Raw genomic sequence first — 21,472 nt, forward strand, 5'->3', positions numbered from 1 at the left:
TGGAGGCTTAATCACTCTACTAACCCAAATATCAGTGGTAGGTACAGGGCTGGATTTATGTTTGATGAGGCCCTAGAGCTACTGAAGGTAATGGGGCCCTTTATATGTCCAGCTGTCCTTTGTCAACAACAAATTGTGTTGAATATATGCTATATGGTAATTTATGGACCTAATAGATTTTACTTTCTTGGGTTCCATGATCACTGCAGATGGTGACAGCAGTCACGAAATTAAAAGACGCCTGATTCTTGGGAGAAAAGCAATGACAAACCTAGACAGCATCTTAAAAAGCAGAGACATCACCTTGCCGACAAAGGTCCGTATAGTTAAAGCTATGGTTTTCCCAGTAGTGATGTATGGAAGTGAGAGCTGGACCATAAAGAAGGCTGATCGCTGAAGAATTGGTGCTTTTGAATTATGGTGCTGGAGGAGACTCTTGAGAGTCCCATGGACTGCAAGAAGATCAAACCTATCCATTCTGAAGGAAATCAGCCCTGAGTGCTCACTGGAAGGACAGATCCTGAAGCTGAGGCTCCAATACTTTGGCCACCTCATGAGAAGAGAAGAATCCTTGGAAAAGACCCTGATGTTGGGAAAGATGGAGGGCACTAGGAGAAGGGGACGACAGAGGACGAGATGGTTGGACAGTGTTCTCGAAGCTACGAACATGAGTTTGACCAAACTGCGGGAGGTAGTGGAAGACAGGAGTGCCTGGCGTGCTATGGTCCATGGGGTCACGAAGAGTCGGACACGACTAAACGACTAAACAACAACAACAATAGGTATCTAAAACTATTTGCACGTAAAAAATATGCATTTTATCAAAGTAATTGTTGAACTGAAATACAATTGGAAATGTGCATCCAGGTTTTTTTTCCTTTTTTGGGGGGGGGGCAAGAGAGTGGGGCCCTAAGCTATAGCTTGTTTAGCTTATACGTAAATCCTGCACTGGGTAGGTAGGTAGAGCCAAAAAACACAGACATCTTCCCTCACGGAAGCAATTCAGCTTGGAGGATACGGCATGTTCCCAGCATTCAAGCTCCAACATATTTACTGGGATGTGGGGTGTGAGGAGTACTTCTTTGCCCCACTAGTGGAGCTGCTGTGTATTGCGGTTCCTGTCTTGAATATCCTTGGTGAGTGTCATGCACAAACATTGGATGGTACCTTTGATAGTTGTGGCCTGAAGCAGGGTAGTGTTGCTTACTGCTGGTAACCAAGAGGGCAAGGAATCCGGTGCGGTGTGGACACAGCAGCAGACCCAGCTGGGTACTCCTGCCACTGCGCTCACACCACACAGACACCCCAACCGCCACTGCTTTTGGGCCCTGATCCCTCTTAGCTACTGGCAGCAACCTGAACGTGGGGGAGCTTGATGAGCGCTACCATACGACTGGCCTTTGACATCACTGGTGCCATCCTTGGCCCTCCTGGGTACACACTCTGGGCCAGCTCCAGTTTTGAGAGGACAAAGTGCTCTCTTGGGACCCCTCTCCTTTGCCAGTGAGCAGGCCCAATGGCAGGCTTACCTGGTAGTGACGGGCGGCAGCTCACCAATGAGAACCAGGCAGTGCGGAGCGGCCGTTTAAATTTTCTACAATGCCCTTCCCATAGCAATCATTCTGGGTCACTGTAGGAAATTTAAGAGACCTGCAGATATAGGGCAGTATAGAAATTTAATAAATAATAAATTTAAATGGTGGCTCCACGCTGCCTGGTGCTCCCTGTGTGGGATGGGTTTTCATGGGCAGAAGAGGATCTATTAATTGCAATTTATCGCTTCAGGCACCTATGTGTGTGGGTTGAATAGTTTCAAAATCCCATCCTTGGCAGCAAAATTAAAAGCACAGGAACTGTTTTGAGCAAGTGAAGCTAAGAAAGTAATCTGGTTTCCTTCCCGCTTCTCGCCCTGCTTAACAAAGAATCAGGAAAAAACTCGTAAAGTAAGTTTAAAAGTAAGATTTACTTACTTTGTGCATTGGTTCACAGCAATGGCAGCAGTAAAACCTATGCAGGCAAAATACTTACATTTACAGTATAACCAGCTTCAGGCATGTGCCTGGAGATGGCGCAAGCACAAAACATGGCTGCCCTCATGGCTGGTCAAAAGGAAGTGAGAGAGGAACAGGAAGTACTATGTGCTCCTTCCTTTCCAGGAGAGAAGGGGAAATGGCATCACACAGAGCCCTCTCTACCAATTGTACTTCTATAGTCTGAGTAGCTGCCTATCAGTAAAACAGCTCTGCAGAACTAACCCCTCCTCATGCTAATAAGCAAGAATATGCATTTCTTAGGTTTGACTGATAATCTCCCACACCTTAAGCACTGTAAAACTGAGGCTCAGGGCAGGCTTTAGCGGAGGAGCCCTAGCAACAGGCCAGGGACTCCAGGTGACAACCACGTTGTGACTCAGCAAAGCCATGATTCACCAAGGCTGCTGAACAGGACAACTCTCAAGGTAAAGTGAGGAGAAGGCTCTTGTCAGGAACAATATGAATGTCTGAAGAATAGAGAGAGGGAGAGGATCAAGGAAACTGTGCGAGAATGGGAGATAGCATGAATACCAAGGTATAGGGTTGCCATATTACAAAAAGTGAAAATCCAGACACAGCTATTTTTAAGGAAATTCAGCAACATCTACACTCCCGACATGGCGATTTCTGATTTCCGCCCAGACACTGTTTCCGGCTATGTCCAGGAAATTCTGGGCGTATGTCAACCCTCCCAAGATACCCTCACGCCAGGCGCTCAATCCTCTCCCAAAAGCTGTGTGCGTGAGCAGAAAACGCTTGTTTTTTCCATCAACAGCATGCCGTGCCTTGGAACTGTCACCAGGTGGTAGCACAATCCACACCATCGCCCTCACTTCAGAAGCCATCCTGTTTCCCTGCATCTGGCAGTGGGACCTCGAGGGGGAAGTTGAGGCCACAGTCACAAGGCGGGAGCATCTGCAAGGCAGGTGGCAGTATGCCTCAGCGAGCAGAACCGCCTCCTAATAGTGCCAGCGGATCAAATAGCCGACAGTGCCAGCGGATCAAATATCTGTGGCCCTCTGGGTGTTGCTGGAGCCCATCATTCCTGCCCATTGGCTCTGCTGGTTGGGGCTGATGGGAGATGGAGCCCAACAGCATCCAGAGGCAGGGCTTGCTCTACCTCCAGGCAGAGTGAGGCAGCTGCCCGAAATTTTGAGGGGTCGCGAGAAAGGTGCGTCATGTGGTCTGCCCTGCAGCCCCTAAGCTAGCTTGCTGCCCTGGCATGGCCAGTGAGGCAACCCTCCTCGGGCAGCGTACTCCTCTCACCCCAGCAGGGCGTGGCCCAAGTCTTGCAGGTTCAAGCTTGCCTCAGGCACCTAAAGGTCTCAGACCTGTCTGGAGGGTACACAGGCTTGTCGCCGACGCTGCCGATGGCCAGTGTGCAAGAAAGCCAGACCACTCTGCAGCCAAGGCAAGGGCTTTAGGAGTTAAAAGAGCACTTGCCCCATGAGAGGTTTTTGAACTCCCCACGTGGAGCAGAAGCTGCCAAAACTGTAATGCTTTGTGTTCAGCCTCACCATTTGTTGGTTTGTTGCACTTGCGAAGAGATAAGCTACAAACAATTTTTGTGGAAGGACAGAGGCTGCTTCCAGATGACCCTTTTCCTTGGGCCTTCACCCAGACTTCTTTGCAGGGAGATTAGACAACAGTCAGCTATTGGATTCATTTGCAGTGAGGGTAGACGATGTGTTATCCTCCACTTTCCTGCTTGTTTCCCTGTGACTTTCCTTATTGCAAAATGTCTAGCCTTTTGGTGGCTCTGTTGTGACATACTCCCCAACTCGAATTTGCTGGTAAGTGACTGAATCCCACCCAAAAATAGAGACAGCCTGGAAGCGCCCCAAAATAGGAATATATTGATGATAAAAAGATGCATGGGGTGATGGAAAAAGGTAAAGGACCCCTGGATGGTTAAGTCAAGTCAAAGGCGACTATGGGGTTGCGGCACTCATCTCGCTTTCAGGCTGAGGGAGCCGGTGTTTGTCCCCAGACAGCTTTCCGGGTGATGTGGCCAGCAGGACTAAACCGCTTCTGGTGCAACAGGACACCATGATGGAAACCAGAGCACATGGAAATGCCGTTTACCTTCCCACCGGAGCAGTACCTATTTATCTCCTTGCACTGGCATGCTTTCGAACTGCTAGGTTAGCAGGGGCTGGGACAGAGCAATGGGAGCTCACCCTGACACCTGGATTCGAACTGCTGACCTTCTGATTGGCAAGCCCAAGAGGCTCAGTGGTTTAGACCACAGCGCCACCTACATCCTATAATGGGGTGATGACCTTTGGGGCTGTGGATGAGCAGTGCTAGGCTGCTTCTCTCATCCTCTCTCTCTTTTGCTCACCTGGGAAGAGTGCAGAACATCTCATCAGGCTTTCCCACAGCACCAGTGCCAGGGAATAGACGTCAGCCTGTCTCAGCGCCGAGCCCAAGTCTTGCAGGTTCAAGCTCTCGTCCAGAATTTCAGGAGCCATGTAGCGTGGAGCCCCTGCCTAGGGAGAATGTGGGTGAATTATGACACCAGCTGCTTTAATGCAAGCTTTGGATAGGAAATGGTTATGCTCAGAGTTGGCACACCCTGGGCCAAAGCTAAATGGAAGGAATTGAGGGAATGCTCTTCAAATTTGCAGGTGACACCTAACTGGGAGGGGTAGTTAATGCCGCAGAAGACAGAATTAGAATTCAAAATGACCTTAGCAGATGGGAGAACTGGGCGCAAGCTAACAAAATGAATTTCAATAGTGACAAATGTAAGGTTCTGCACATGGGCAGGAAGAATCAGATGCACAAATACAGGGTGGGGGATACCTGGCTTGCTAGCAGGATATGTGGAAAGGGGTTTTGGTGGACCACAAGCTGAACATGAGCCAACAGTGTGATGCAGCAACAAAAAGGGCTAATGCTATTCTAGGCTGCATCAACAGAAGGATTGTGCCCAGATCAAGAGAAGTAATAGTATGGCTCTATTCTGCCTTAGTCAGACCACATTGAAATACTGTGTCCAATTCTGGGCACCACAGTTTAAGAAGGATGCTGACAAGCTGGAACGTGTGCGGAGGAGGGCAACCAAGATGATAAAGGGATCCTGTTTCAGAGTTCTGTCTTCCAGCCAGAGAGAGACTTGACTTCAAACCCCTGCTGAAATGAATCACATGGCGATGATGGGCCTGTTCTGCTCTCTCAGCCTAAACTACCTCACAGGGTTGTTGTTGTTGCTGTTATCACTCCAATTTATTACCTGCCCTTCACCCTCAAGTCCCAGGGCAGGTTGCAGCAATTAAAATACAACAGAAGAGAAAACTGGGGCAACCCTGAGTGGATTGGAGGAAAGGTGGGGTGTAAATGTGAGAAGGAAATACATTCTGTGACCTGAATAAAGGAAGCAGACTTTGCACATTTTGAGCAATTTCCTTAGCCAGGGCAGCAGGCAATAGGTTTTTGCAAAGCACTGAGTACCCCCTTGCCCTACGCAGCCCAGTTCTAAGGCAGCTAATAGGTATCAATATTTACCGTATGTCACATGGCACAGAGCTGTGTCCTCTATCGCTTTGCTGCTGCTTCGTCCCCGCAACATCTCCCGCATGAAGCAGCTCCCTCTGTCTAATGGGTTGAGCAGTCCTGCAATTGCCACCCCCACTATCTTCTCGTGCCCCGATATTGCCAAGCCTTGATGCTCCTCCTCTCCAACCTGCTTCTCGTTCCGTTCAACCCCTTAGCGATGCGTGTACCTTGCGGACAATGCCTTCTGCGGGGCCCTCTCTCCACGCCTGGTGGCGCGCAGGCAAAGTCATGGCGAGGCCGAAATCCGTGATGACGCAGGTCCTGTCCTCCCGCACCAGCACATTCTGGCTGCTCAGGTCTCGGTGTGCCACCCCAGGTTTATGCAGGCCTGGTACCAAGAGGAAGGGCGTTAGCGGTGGTATGGCTGACCGAAAGCTCAGGCTTTACCCACCAGGAACTTATCAAGACAATGAGCAGCGGGGACAAAGGAGAGATAGAAAGAAGGTCGATAGCAGAGCACATGGGAAAAGGTTCGACCTCCAAGCATTCCCACTTAAAAGATCTCAAGTAGCAGGGGAGTGGAATTTTCTTTCTCCTAGACGGGCTACTTTCCCAGGTTGATGAGTCCCATCCGACTGTTATAAGAATTTTGAGGTCTCAATTATAGAATAAATATTCATAAATGGACACATATCTAAATATATGAACCATGTTTCTGAAATAGTATGGGAGAGCAATCCTGAAGCCATTTTGACTCTCCCAATGACCTCAAACATTCCTCTGCAGCAAGGGAGGCGAATGGGGAAAGCCTTCCCATTGTCTTTTTTGCTTGGAAAGCCTGTTTTAAGGGCGAATTTGTGTATGAATAGGGTGAGCCTGTGACCTGGATTCAGGAACTAAAATATTAACCATCACAAAAGAATGGCCAGTCTGCCCAGGCAATGCAATCAGTGACCATTATTAGGTATCCTGGCAAGAGGATTTCTGCTGTAGACCACCTCCTGTTATGTATTTCTGCTGTAGACCGCCTCCTTCTGTGATGTATGTATGATATTAGGGGGTGTGTGGTCTTGGGCTACAGGGTGGGCAATTTCAAAAGTCTATATAAGGGCTTGCGCACCATTGTTCAGGGTTCTCCTCCCTCCTGCGTGTGGTGAGTGAGCACCCTGTTGCAACAGTTCCTTTAATAAAGATCAGGCTTACTAGCCACTTTGCTTCTCAACATACTCTGGTTGACCTGTGTTATTTTCTCCTACCGATAGGGAACCCACTTAATAACTCTATGTGGGCTCCGGAATACCCCATAAGGGAAAAGCAGCAGTTTTTCTTATAACACGACCCTCATTTTCCTCTACAGCTCGTGCAGAAAGCGCCTTCTTGTCCATTGGACTCACTATTGGTCCCGCCCGCTCCTTCCACTGGAACCTGTCCTTGCATGCAGGGGAAGTCCCTAACTCACCATTTAAGACCCATCAGTTGCCCTCACCTGGTTTAGCCAGCTAGTCAAAGCTGTTCCCATGGGATGGCTGCTGTCGCTCACAGCTTTTTGGAGCCACAGATTAGAGCAATGAGAACATTGGTGGACGAACTACCCACAAGGAGCACGACATGTTCCCCACCAGAGGTACTACTACCCCTTCCCAATAAAACACATGATGATGAGGATGAGGAGGAGCACCCCCAGGCCCACTGCCTCTTACCTTCCTTCCACAGCTCCTTGTGTAAGAAAGCAAGGCCCTTGGCAAGGGAGGACCCTAGCTTGAGAGTGACGTCCCAGGAACAAACATGCTGCATGAGGAAATGCCGGAGGGACCCCTGTGAAGAAAGCACCATGCAACTCAATGCACGTAAACCAGAGCAGTCCAACAACTGCAAGCGTGTGAGAATTGCAGAACTGATTGGACTGCTGACTGTGAGAATAAGGCCTTAGCTGGGGACCGCTGTACTTCTTTAACTGCTTTCCCTGGCGTAGAGGCGTAGCAAGCCCAGGGGGTACCCGGTGCAGAATTTTTTTGTCACCCTCTCCCCCCACGCTGCTTTGCCGGGGTGCTGGCAAAGCTGCGTCCTCTTGGGAGCCACGGCTCCCGTCCGCCCCCCTCCCTCCCTCCCCGGGTAGCTGTAAAGCAGCAAAGCAGGAGCCACTTATGGCAAGCCAGGGAGGGAGGGAGGGGGAGCCGTGGCTCCCGCCCGCCCCTCCATGGCTCGCTGTAAAGCAGCAAAGCAGGAGCCACTTACAGTGAGCTGGGGAAGGAGGGAGGGGTGGGATGCTCTGCTCACGGCTGCAGCCGCGAACGGAGAATCCTCTACATGCAGCTGCAGCAGCATGATGGCTGCTCACGCCACCGTGGCGGGGCACCGCCTTGTCACCCCCAAGACGTGCCACCGGGAGCGCACCGCCCCCACCCCACCCCCGTTGCGACGCCACTGCCCATGCGTGACCCACAAGCAAGACCTGAGGGCTACAGCCGAGTTGCAGGATATGACATCTACAGCACAGAATTAATGATGCATACTAAGCAAAACCCACAGGATTTGTCTGCGCAACCATACATTCTGCTTCCGACATTCAGGCTCTCAGATAATTCGGGGTTCTTGTTTTGGTTTTGTTCTTTTGCAAAGCCTTGGAAATAGGCGAGGGATTTATAGAGGGTATGAGTGGGGGGTTACTGCTCATGGTTGAAGAGGAGATCCTGCAGCAGATCTCGCTATCCCTCCTCATTCTCCTCTGGTATTTGGAATTTCATGAGACACGGCCAACACGTTCCCAAACATTTCCCCATAGTCTTACGGTCTAGAAATGTGATTTTTTAGAAAGAGCAAGGTGAGAATTTTGTCCAGGAGGGATTCCAAACTTCCAACTTATAGAACAAGAAGGTAAGCCCGTAAAATGCACCGTGTTGTGCTTGTAATCAGGCAAATGATGTTTGTGCATTACTACGTATATGCAGGCAAATATTTGCTCCAGACACACATGTATAAATTGCCACTTGTGTGCACCATTGCTTGGGCACAACCTGAATCACATCACTAGTTCCTGCATGTGGCACTCACCAACGGGTACAGCTTCAGCACCAGGAGGCCCCCCTGTTCTCTGTGTGGTCCTCCACAGCCGGCAGCCACAAACTGCACCACATTGTCATGGCTCATCAGCGGGAGGCTGTGCACAGCCCACTCGGAGGCAAATTGCCGGTAGCACAAAGCGGGGAAGGCTTTGATGGCCACAGGCTGCTGGCGGAATGTTCCTTGCCACAGCTTGGAGAACTGCCCCTCATGAAGAACCTGTTGGGCAAAAAAGAATTTGGGTTAAGGAGCCTTCCCCAACCTGGCGCCCTTCGTGTGCTTTGGAGGACAATTCCCATCACCCCCATCTCGCATGAGGAATAGTAAGAATCGACCTTGTAACGGGGAGGGCTTATAGGGAACAGCTCCCTCCCCTCATCAGGAGCAGCCCATCTCCCAGCAGGAATGAAAGCGAAGGGTCGGAAGGGGAAAGTCAGGAGATGGAGAGGGAGTGCCAGAGCTCTGGCAACATCCAAGAGCCACTGCTCCTCATACAGGAAGAGAGGGACGGGGAAAGAGAGGATGGGACTCAGACGGGCCGGAGACCTTTCCCCCCCTACACCGGGATTAAGGAGGAGGAGAAAGGGGAGGAGGTTCGCTGTCCCGCGACTCTTATGTTGGTCAAAGTCGCAAAAGGGGGCAGTGCCGGATTCTGATTCGGACTGATGAGACATGAAACCAGCAGCTCACTTCACTGCAAATAATGTGCACCAATAAAAGTTCCTGAAAGACAAGCATGTGGAGGGTCGTTACTCAAGAGTAGTCGCAAAAACCCTGACAGACCTGGACCTTGCGATCATCATCTGAGGCCCTTTTTCATGTGCCTCCTCCCTGGGAGCAACAAGAGAACGGGCCTTTTATGTGGTGGCTCCCTGGTTGTGGAGCCTTTGTTAGATATTTTTAGGTGCCAGGCAAAAATATTCCTCTTCTTCCGGGCCTTTGTCTAATTAATTGATTTTAAATGGGGTGTGTGTGTTATTGTTTTAGTTTGTTACTGTGCTATGTATTTTTGTGTTTTCTTTCTTTTAACATGTTTATTGAAAGTTCAAAAAGTACATAATTATATGTGCGCTAAACATGGTGAGACGTTAAAAAAAATAGAGAAAAAACAAAATAGAAACAAAAGGGAAAATAAAGGGGGGGGGGACACCCAAAACTATATATTTTACAAGGTTGTTATTATACTTCACCTGATCTTAACCTATGACGGTATTTGTAAGAATGGATTCCAAATGTCACTGAGTTTGTCCATGGCAAGCCTGCGCTTATATGCAAGTGGTTCAGATGTTGCAAATTTGTATAAGCCTTTAATCCCATCGTAGAAGGGAGCCGCATTTTTATTATTTCCATTTCATCGGTATCAGTCTTTTCGCTGTGGTAAAGGCATGGAGATTGTCCGCATTTTCAGTTTTTGAAATACGGCAACCGTACTTTAATGTCGCTTGAAGCAGTTTGGATTGTAAGGAGAAGGCAAAAATGACACAGGTGCGTGTGAGAGAGATGTAGCATGGTCAGAGGCAAAAGAGAACAGGGCTACTGCTCCAGGGCCTGCCCACCTATGAAGCAAAGCGAGGCAACTGCCTCAGGCGGCAGGATCTACATGAGCAGCAGATCCGGCCTCCAAGAAATGCATCGCCTGTGCTGCCATGGTGGCAGCAACAGCTGCAGCACACGCCTTGGAGGCTGGATCTACCATCTCCTCAGTAGTGTTCCCCCCAATGCCGCCTCTACAATGGCCTCTTGGAATAATAATAATAATAATAATAATAATAATAATAATAATAATAATATAAAAATTTATTATTTATACCCCGCCCATCTGGCTGCGTCTCCCCAGCCCCTCTGGGTGGCTTCCAACAGAAAAACGAAATAAAACAATCCATTAAACATTAAAAGCCTCCCCAAACAGGGCTGCCTTCAGATGGCTTCTAAAAATCTGGTAGCTGTTTTTCTCTTGGGAGGGCATTCCACAGGGCGGGCACCACCACCAAGAAGGCCCTCTGCCTGGTTCCCTGCAACTTGGCTTCTCGCAACGAGGGAACCGGGAAAAGGCCCTCGGTACTGGACCTCAGTGTCTGGGCAGAACGATGCGGGTGGAGACGCTCCTACTGGACTCGAAAAGAAGAGATGCTACTGGTCTGCCCCCACCCTCTTCCTCGTGTTTACATTTATTGCCTGCTTGTTACTGCCGTAGATCTTCCCTCATCCCTTCTTCCCCTGTGGGGAGGAGCGCCATTTTGTGTTTCGCCTCAGGTGCCCAAATGCATTGGCGTTTCCCACGGATAAAGCAAGCAAACTAGGGTGACTCTCAGTGGGTCCATAGTCCCCCACAACTGATACCTGAAGGAACTGGAGATCTGGAAGCTCCTGTCTGGGCACTTGCCTCTCGGTTCTTGGCTCCGAGCTCATAGTGACCTCGGTGAGCTCACAGCTTTCTTCTGGGCTCAGGAGCACAGCAAGGACTTTCCACCGTCTTAGAACTACAAGGAAAGAAAAGTATATTTGCCCCTGCAGCAAGATACACGTCCCAAGATTATCAAAGTCCTGCACAAATGACGCAGGTGTTCATATGTTTGCCTAATTTGTACTGCGGGTCATAGGACCTGGGAGAAGCCAAGGTTCAAATCTTCACTTGAGAATGAAGGTCACTGGGTGACTTTGGGCCGGTCACTGCTTCTTAGCATAACCTACCTCACAGGCTTGTTGTGGGAATTAAAAGGGGATGGGGAGAATCACGCCCATCAACTTGAGCTCCTTAGACAAAAAGCAATCAGGGCTTTTTTTCAGCCTGAACTCACCAGAACTCAGTTCCGGCACCTCTCAGGTGGGTGCCACTGCCTTTATAAGACAACAAGTTCATGGTGAGTTCCAGCACCTCTTTTTCTAGAAAAATAGCCATGAATACAATGCATTGCTCGCATATCTTGGCTACTTTTAAAGGTAAAGGTAAAGGGACCCCTGACCATTAGGTCCAGTCATGACTGACCCTGGGGTTGCGCGCTCATCTCGCATTATTGGCCGAGGGAGCCGGCGTATAGCTTCCAGGTCATGTGGCCAGCATGACAAAGCCGCTTCTGGCAAACCAGAGCAGCACATGAAAACGCCGTTTACCCTCCCGCTGTAGCGGTTCCTATTTATCTACTTGCATTTTGACGTGCTTTCAAACTGCTAGGTTGGCAGGAGTTCCAGCACCTCTTTTTCTAGAAAAATAGCCACGAATACAATGCATTGCTCGCATATCTTGGCTACTTTTAAAGGATCACATTTGGTGAAGTCTTGGCTTGTGGCTGCCACATGAGAGTGTGTTTGCTTCTTAGAAAACTACACACACATACTCATCCTAGTTTAATGCTTGTAATAACGACAAGCACAGCGTGAGAGAGATCCTTTGAGAGGATCTAAGTGCGACAGTGTTCGGGATCATGCCAGGTTCCAGATTCTGTGGGAGCCTTCGTACATACGTTTGTACACTCGAAACTCCTCTCGATGCAGACTGTTTGACTGGCCGTAGACACAGATATCGGAGTTGGGGCTGGTCAGCACTCCCTACTGGTCTAGTCAACACAGCCCTGCTCCTGCCTCTCTCAATAAGAACACCAGAACAGCTGCTGGATCAGGCCAATAGTTCACGCAATCCAGCAGCCTGTTCTCATGGCGGACAACAAAATGCCTGCGGAAAACCCACAAGCAGGACCCAAGCATTTTGGCGGCTTCCAGAAACTAGCATTCAGAAGCATTGCTGCCTCCCATAGACTTCTCTTCCACGTGTTTGCCTAGTTCTCTTTTAAAGCCATCCAAGTTGGGAATAATCACTGCCTCCTGCGGGAGGGAGTTCCATAGTTAAGCCATGTGTTGCAGGAAGGAATACTTTTATCCAGTCCATATCACTAGCATCGCTACCCAGGAGAGAGCAAAGCAGAAGTCACTGTTTACATCAGGCACCCCCAAACTGCGGCCCTCCAGATGTTTTGACCTACAACTCCCATGATCCCTTGCTAACAGGACCAGTGGTTGGGGAAGATGGGAATTGTAGTCCAAAACATCTGGAGGGCCGAAGTTTGGGGATGCCTGGTTTACATGCTTGGAGAGAGCTGACAGGAGGAAGTGCAAGGCCAGTGGGCTTTGGGGAGGGTCGTCATTGGAGCCCCTGCTGAGTTTTGGGCATCGGCAGGTGCCCAGCAATGCTGACTCCTGGCGCCCGTTCTGTGTGTTTGGGTTTTCTATGCAAGAAGGCAAGCAGAGAGTCTGCTGTCGCCATTCTCTGAGCAGCCTGCAGATGTGCTCCCTTCTTCCCTCGCCTCTAGCTGAATGTTGCCGTGTAGCATCCCTTATTGCAAATGCCTTGCCCCCACCCCCGCCCCCACCCTTCCTCAAAGTCACAATACCTAGAAACGCCAGACAGCCCAGGAAGAGCAGAAGAATGCAGGAGGTAATGATCCAGATGTTCCCACTGGACAGAGGCGCAGCTGCAGAGATAAGAGGGGAAGGTGATCACAAACATCTCCATTGCGGTGGGAGAATCGGTTCAGCGCGTTCCACATTTCAGAGGAGGAGGAAGGAGAACAAACCATTTCTCAGGGTGTGCACTTCCAAGCCTCTTGGCTCCAAGCCTTGGGCTTCGATCCCATCAGACACTCCTCCATCCCTCCAGGTGCTCACAGGCCTCTGGCATGTCCATCTCCTAGACCTCTCTCTGCCCAACCCTGGCATCAGCTTCCTTCCATCTCCACGGCACTTTCCTCTGATGTTTTAATTAAAATTAAAATTGGGCAGGGGGGAAAGGACATCTCCCACTCCATAGGCAGCCCCCTTCTCATCTCAACAGCCAACATTCCTGCGTCCTCCCCGTTGCCTTCCCACGTTTGAAGGCCTCGCTGTGGTTACTGCAGTGCTCTGGCGGGAGGCAGCAGCAAGAACCGGGAAAACGCAGCCGCTGCAACACAGAACTTTGTTGGATTTTGCTTGTGCAAAAGAAGCAACAGTGCAAGGCCCTTACACATTCTGTCTGAGGCTGGCGGGAGTTGTAAAGGTAAAGGTAAAGGTAAAGGTAAAGGGGCCCCTGATCATCAGGTCCAGTCGTGTCCGACTCTGGGGTTGCGGCGCTCATCTCGCTTTATAGGCCGAGGGAGCCAGCGTTTGTCCGCAGACAGCTTCCGGGTCATGTGGCCAGCATGACAAAGCTGCTTCTGGCGAACCAGAGCAGCGCACGGAAACGCCGTTTACCTTCCCGCCAGAGCGGTCCCTATTTATCCACTTGCAGTTTGATGTGCTTTCGAACTGCTAGGTGGGCAGGAGCTGGGACCGAGCAACGGGAGCTCACCCCGTTGCAGGGATTCGAACCGCCGACCTTCTGATCAGCAAGCCCTAGACTCTGGTTTAACCCACAGCGCCACCTGGGAGTTGTACATGGTCCCAAATAGCTGGAAGGGACCTGCTAGCAAAGGCTTCAATTGATTGTAAAGCTTCTCGAGGGCAGGGGCCTGTCTTTTCCTTACGCTATTCTGCAAAGAGTAGAACGTACACTGTATAAAATAAAATGCAGCCCGGGTTGCACTCGCTGAAAAGCTATCTTCAGTTTCGCAAAGCAATGCTTACAGTTTCTTTCCTTTCTCTATCTCGCCAAGGCCTAGTGTAAGCACCCATGAGGGGAATGGAGTGTCTGTGTAATCCAGTTTCTCTGAGGGAACCTGGCTGTTTTCTTTTCTCATTCTTTTGTCTCTGGGGATGTTTGCAAAGCAGATTGCTTTCAGCAAAGCTATACTGCCAAGACGAGAGAGCCAGGTTCAGTTCCTCCCTCAGCCATGACCCTCAAGAGGATGGTTTGGGGTCAAATGCTGTATCTCAGCCTAAGCCGGGGTGAGCAAAATGTCGATCTGCTGCTGACATATTTCAGGGTGATTCGTAGTCAGTGCTTTCTTCTTTAAAAAAAATTTTTTAGGGGTACTCTCATTTTGACTCAAGAAAACCACCATTTTATTCTTCAAATCAAGGGAAATAAATACAGTAAATGGACAAAAGTACAAAGATTCACAAAATGTTTAGGGGTATGCGTACCCCTGCGTACCCCCCAGGAAAAAAGTACTGTTTGTAGTAGTGCCGTAATTGTTTCTGCACTCCCACTTGTTTAACAATAGCAACAACAAAAAGATTGGGTTTTTTTATTTCCAGAATTAGGTGGCTGAAAGGAGGAAAAATTGGGAAGTGGAGAGGACGAAGCAGGAGTGGTTTGTGTGTGAAAGAGCTGGGAGGTCAGTTCTGGTTGCAAAAACAAATTCCTGGGCTGAGCATGTGTTGTGGGACACCCTTAATTCTAAGCATGCAGAGCTCCCCTGTTCCATTGTTTTGCTCCTGTGACTGGTTAATGGATTTAAAAGTTTTAGTAAAACAAAAAACAAAAAAACACAAAACAAACCCAATGTAGATACGTCAAGCTTGAAATCTGCCTACTCCTGGCTGAACCCACCTCACAGGGTTGTTGCGAGGATAATATATTAGGCCATAACAATGCACACCTCTCCAAGTTCCTTGGAAGGGCAGGATAGAATTATAACAAATGAATAAATACTCAAAGATTCCCTGTTTAAAGCTTTCTGTTCATTTGCGTACATTATACTAGATTTGGTTCAGTTAAGTCAGGGGTCAGCAGCCTTTTTCAGCCGTGAGCTGGTCCACCATCCCTCAGACCATGTGGTGAGCCGGACTATCTTTTTGGGGGGGAAATGAACAGATTCCTATGCCCCACAAATAACCCAGAGATGCATTTTAAATAAAAGCACACATTCTACTCATGTAAAAACACACTGATTCCCGGACCGTTTGTGGGCCGGATTAAGAAGGCGAGAACTGATTTAAGTCCATAAAAGTAGTGGCTTTGTTTTGGCCTGAAGAAAAAAGTGTTCTCCATTTTCACAAACTGTAAGTCTACATGTTAAAATGGCACAAGAACAAGCTAGGACATTTTCCCTCCTGCTCTGGGGGATAGTATACAAACCAGTGGCTTCAGGTTACGAGAAAGAGATTCTGGCTGAACATCAGGAAGAACTCTGTGGCAGCAACTGTTGTTCGATAGTGAAACGGTCTCCATCGGAAGGTGGTGGACTTTCCTTCCTCGGAGGTTTTTAAGCCGAGGTTGGGTGGCCATCTGTCATGGTTGCTTTAGCTGAGATTCCTGCATTGCAGGGGGTTGGACTAGATGACTCTTAGGATCCCTTCCAACTCTACGATTCTGTGATCCTAGTCAACTGGCAACTCTAAGGCCTCTAAATATACCATGAATACCCTTATTTATCCCTTCACTCTCTCCATCCGCCTGCTTTGAACAGCTGACCACCAAGAATCATAGAATCATAGAGTTGGAAGAGACCACAAGGGCCATCCAGTCCAACCCTCTGCCAAGCAGGAAACACCATCAAAGCATTCCTGACAGATGGCTGTCAAGCCTCCGCTTAAAGACCTCCAAAGAAGGAGACTCCACCACACTCCTTGGCAGCAAATTCCACTGTCAAACAGCTCTTACTGTCAGGAAGTTCTTCCTAACGTTTAGGTGGAATCTTCTTTTTTGTAGGTAGGAGAACATCGTGTGAGGCAAACAGTTTGTTGTTCTATGATTGTTACATTGAGTGGATGTTTTATGAATGGATGTTTTATGAACAAAGGAACCAGCTTTGAAAATCCCTGTGTTACAAGAGTTCAAGGTCAAATTCAGGTTCAGAAGAACTCCGAGGAAGCGACCCTTTCAGGATTAAATAGCAAGGGACACCACATCTCAAGGAGTGGCTGTAATATGTTGACGTTTGTTTATATCAACATATTTAATGAATACTGTTATGGACCCCCCTAAACCCTAGAAAACCCTGGTAGGATTTTCGATTAATTGGGATATGGATGAAAGTACAAGCTGCAGAGCTGTGCCAGAGAAGGAATCTCTGGGCCGGCTCATGCAAACCAGCCCAGCTGGCCTGGTGAAGAGGAAATCTGTTAACATGACAAAAGGGGTTGGTGGGCCATCCAAGAGGAATCCTTTGGCCTGGGGAGACAGATGTTGCCAAGGCGATGGGATGTGTGTTTGAAGTGGTAGGAAAATAGAGTTTTTAGCAGGATGTTCTGGAAAGAAGGAGGAGGAAGAAAGACTGGGATCCATCTTGGGCAGGATGGCTGAAGGCAGGCTGGGAGAGATGCTTTTGACTCTAAGGCTGTACGACTGTCTCAAATACCAGAGTAGGACCAACAGTGAAATTATGTGCTTTTGTCCTGTGCATATGCTTGCCTGGGAGCCATGGCCAAGCCTAGCATTCTGTGCCTTGATCCCATGCAGGCGTTAAGCACTGTTGGTGTTGTGTGCACATCAAATCTGCAGGATTACATCAAACGTAAGACCCCCATCTGCCTTACCTTCCAAGTCCCGGACTGCAGAATTCGGGACCGGCAGCCCTGTGACACCGGAAGTTGCGTCGACGTAACTTCCGGTGTCACTTTGCCCTTCTATGGGCACCAAAAATGGCCGCCGCCGGCTTCGCTTCTACGCATGTCAGGAAGTGCGTCGTCGCAACTTCCGGTGTCGCTCTGTCCATCTATGGGCACCCAAAATGGCCGCCGCTGACACTGGAAGTCGCGTCTATGCACTTCCGGGCATGCGTAGATGCAACTTTGAAGCCGGCGGCGGCCATTTTGGGTGCCCATAGAAGGGCAAATCAGAAAGAAAAAAAATGGCCGCCGGCAGGAGAAAATAACGGAGAAAAACGGGAGACGAAGTGATATGGGGGACCACCGGGAAAAGGTAAGTAAAAACGGGGGTTTCCCGGGGAAAACGGGGTACTTGGCAGCTATGCCATCTGCACCATGCATTTCATGCCGAATCATACCACTTTGTGAAGTCATAGCTTCCCCCAAGGAATCCTGGGAATGTAGTTGAAGGGTGCTGAAAGTTTTCAGAAGACCTCTATTTCCCTCACAGAACTACAGTTCCCAGGTTCCCCGGGGAAGAGGGGTTGATAGTTAAACTACTCTTGAGAACTGTAGCTCTGTATATGTCTAAAAAATGTCATGGACGAAAAATGCAGGGCTGGCCCCAAGTCATTTTGGCACCCGAGGCAAACCGCAAAATGTCACCTCCCTCCCCGACAGGGAAGAAGGGGTGAGTGAAGATCTACATTAGGAGCAAAGGGAGAATAAAGTTCTACATGGGAATATGTAGCCCCTTTGTATCCTGCTGCCTGAGGCAGGATACACTTCACCTTGCCCCATGGCTGGGCCGGCCCAACCATGGTTCTAGGTTCTAAGACTCAGGCTTAGAATGTGTGCTCCTGCTGTGCTTACCCATAGACATCCCTGTGCTTCCAGCAGTAGAAAACCAGAGAATTAGAGCCAGTTCTGCCCTCCCTTCCATGAGAACCCCCCCAATATGGGTTCAGGACATTTCTTGGAGGAGATGTTTTGGAAGGGAGCCTTAGTCCCGCAATCTGATGGTTCCCATCGGAGCAAGCAGCTCCTGCTTCTCCAAATTGTAGTTATCGGCCTGACTCAGAAATGTGGTGTGCTCCCTCCCTGCGAAACTCTCAAGGTCTTTGCTGAGTGAGTGGGCCACCCCCACTCCTGATACGCAGGAGTGCACCTGTTGGTGGGATGCGGGAGGGGAAACACCATTTTTCTCACAGGGGTTTGGAGAAAGCCTTGGATGGAAGGAGGAAGAAAATGATATGGGGAGGGAATATTAGAGTTACACCCCAATGGCTGCAAGCCTAACTTCTCCAAAAGAATCACAGGAAGGGAACTGTAGTTTCAATGCCAAGCATCCTTAACAAAGTATGTTGTCCCGATCTTTTGTAGGGTACGCAATGTGCTTTCATGCATGTGGTTAGGATTGTGCTGTTAGCTTCTATTCTAGGGTTGCCATACGTCTAGAATTCAAATGATGGAAGTAGTCTTGTTTTTCTGGAGCTCCCTGGTGGCTGGGGGGGGGGCTTTGGGGCGGGGGAGAGGGGGGGAGGACAAACCCAATCATAAAATGGACCACCTTTGACTGCCTACTTTCATGGGACTCTCTCGTGGCAGGAGGGGGTCTGTGGGGGGGGGGTTGGAAGAAGGTGGATATATGTTATGTATGCTTTGTTCTTTAAATTTTTTTTTATGCAAAAGGAAAAGGAAAGTAGAACTGCGTCGTCCGCATATAAGAGTACTGGAAGGGGGATACCTGCCAATTTGGGGGTGGGTGGGAGGGCATTTTCCATCAACATATTTTCTGCTAGAGAGTTTATGTAAAAGTTAAATAAAATTGGTGCGAGGACGCACCCCTGTTTTACCCCATGGTAGGTTTGGATTTCTTTGGTTAGGTGGCCCAAACGGTCACACCTTACCCTGACCCTGGTGTTTTCATATAACCCACGAATAAGACACAATAAGCGTTTATCAATGTTTGTGGCACCAAGCTTTTCCCAAAGTCTGTCCCTAGGTATTAGATCGAAGGCGGATTTGAAATCTATAAAAGCTGTATAAAGTGACCCCCCCTTTTCTAGAGTATTTGTCCGCCAGATGTTGGAGGATCAATGCCTGGTCTATAGTTGACCGCTTAGCTCTGAAACCAGCTTGGACTTCTGCTAGAATATGCTCTCGTTCCATCCACTCCACTAATTTATCACGTAGATGGGCAGCATACAGTTTACTGATAATACTTAGTAGACTGATTGGTCTGTAATTTGCAGGCTCGGTTCTGTTTCCTTTCTTGAATATTGGAATGATAATTGCTAAACCCCAGTCCTCGGGGATAATAGCCGCTTCATTTATCAAAACTTAATAAAATTATTTTTTAAAAAAATCAAATGATGGAAGTAGTATTTTTTGGGGGGGGGGACGACGACGACTGGGAAAATGTCTGAAATTCCCCCCCGAAAAAGCTCAGCAACTTCTTTTGTGTCCGGATTTCCCTCACTTTAATTCTCGCTTTAATGGTTTTAACATTTGCCGCTCAGTTGCAATCCATGCCCTGCCTCCTCCTCCTCCTCCTCCTCCTCCTCCTCCTCCTCCTCCTCCTCCTCCTCCTCCTCCTCTCGACTTTCTATCCTGTAACTCCCCACCAACGCCCTGATCCCATAGCTCCTTACCCTGCCTCTTTCCAGGCCCAACATGGCTGATGTTAGCATTACACAAATCAGAGCTGCAGCTACAGGTCAAAATAACCGTTTTGGCATCCCTGGAAGATTGACACTCACTGGCTGCAGAATAGCAGGTATCTTTAAACCAGCAACCTGGATGGGCAGAAGACAGGGACAAGGAGGGGGAGGAAGTTCAGAGAAACAGTTTAATCAGGGGAACATCACATCTCCGTAACCTTGAGAGCTAGATTCCAAGCGGACCCTCCTTGTGTGCCAGTTTTATCTGCTTTGTTTGCATAGTTTAAATGTTATTTTGTTTTTCTGGTTTTCATGGATTTGCAAGCACCCCAGACAGCTATAAATTTAACAGATAATTATGGAAGGGGGGGAACATTAGAAGAAGAAGCATACAAATATAGCAAACAATGAGAAGGAAAAGGGGCTTCAAGTTCACCCTGCAGGTCCTTCAGTGTCTTAAAAATATATACTGTATGTCACTATGAAAGTAACAGAACGCCTTAGTAAATAGGAAAGGGACTAAAAGAGAACAGCTTCTTCAAGGCTATCCCAGGAAATCCATAGTGCTGGGATTTGAATTCAGGATCTGATTTCCGCAGCGTTCCTCCCATTTCCCCCAGCCAACCCTCACTTAGTCCTTGTGGGACCTGGGGTCCTCCTGCCACATATTTCGTAGGGACTAGAATTCAAATAAATTGATTTTTTTTGCATCTTGACTCCTAACCATTGGCCCATATCCTGATTCTCACCCTGCATTTGGACACCGCATTGTGGGCATGTCTCTCTCATCTCCAAGCATCCACACTGGTTTTCTTAGTGCTCAGCCCTAAGAATCACGAGAGAAGCCTTGAAATAACCCATAGCAGCATTCTGTGGAAACCAATAGCCCAGGCCCAAAGAGATGGGTGCAAAGTTGTGCTCAATATCGGTTCTCCCCAGAGCTACTGCTCCACCTCCTTGGGTTGCTGCTGGCCCACAGCCTGCAAAATCTGCCTGTACTTTTAAAATGTGTTGGGGAGAGGGGGGATAATTGGGAGGTTCTTGTTCTTGTTTTTATTACCGTATGCATTTTGTGATTTTATCTTGTGATTTTATCTTCTGAACTGCCCTGAGATCTGTGGGTATAGGATGGTATACAAATTAAATCCATCAACCCATCAAATATAGTAATAGTAATAGTAGTAATAATAATAATAATAATAATAATAATACATTAATAATTTCACTACTGCCCCCATGGATGCTAACAAAACTGAAAAAAGCTCAACAATTATGGTGCCCCCCCCCCAAAAAATCCTGGCTACACCCATGTTCCTCACTGGCCCTATTTTGCATTCTGTCTATTTTTGCTTGGCTGGAATATGCCCTTGAACTCTGATAGTACCTTTTGCTTCTCTGGATGGAGGAGGGATGGAGGAAGAGAAGAGAGACAGAAAGTTGTAGTAGTCTACTGAAAAAAGATATAGAGTGGCTTCGGTTTACAAACGCTGCAAAACCGGAAATAGTGTCCCGGTTTGAGAACTTTACCTCAGTCTAAGAACGGAATCTGAATGGTGGAAGGGCACTGGCGGCGGGAGGCCTCATTAGGGAAAGCATGCCTCCATTTAAAACCGGTTTCTGTTTAAGAACAGACTTCCAGAATGGATTAAGTTGGTAAACCAAGGTGCCACTGTAATTTACACCTAGTGCTTTGCCAACCAATTGCCTCTGGCCCCACTCACTACTGGCATGTGGCCCTTGGAAGGCTGCCTAGCAAGAAATGTGGCCCTCACT

The 21,472-nt window shown here is 48.6% G+C and overlaps 1 protein-coding gene across 3 annotated transcripts in view; it reads right to left on the bottom strand.

The window, feature by feature from the left end:
• Positions 1-21,472, bottom strand: part of AMHR2 (anti-Mullerian hormone receptor type 2) — a 30,288-nt gene that overhangs the window by 5,883 nt on the left and 2,933 nt on the right. The window contains exons 2-8 of one of the 3 annotated variants that reach the window (XM_088661317.1): positions 19,691-19,834; positions 12,980-13,060; positions 10,935-11,074; positions 8,586-8,813; positions 7,235-7,349; positions 5,762-5,922; positions 4,378-4,525 (exon numbers count right to left, since the gene is read on the bottom strand). In XM_088661317.1, the coding sequence (XP_088517443.1) occupies positions 4,378-4,525; positions 5,762-5,922; positions 7,235-7,349; positions 8,586-8,813; positions 10,935-11,074; positions 12,980-13,060; positions 19,691-19,834 (1,017 nt within the window). The remainder of the gene's footprint in view (positions 1-4,377; positions 4,526-5,761; positions 5,923-7,234; positions 7,350-8,585; positions 8,814-10,934; positions 11,075-12,979; positions 13,061-19,690; positions 19,835-21,472) is intronic. The other 2 variants (XM_088661319.1, XM_088661320.1) reach the window with 2 other exon arrangements.

This window comes from Zootoca vivipara, chromosome 2, assembly GCF_965207765.1.
Source record: "Zootoca vivipara chromosome 2, rZooViv2.hap1.1, whole genome shotgun sequence".
Lineage (NCBI taxonomy): Eukaryota > Metazoa > Chordata > Lepidosauria > Squamata > Lacertidae > Zootoca > Zootoca vivipara.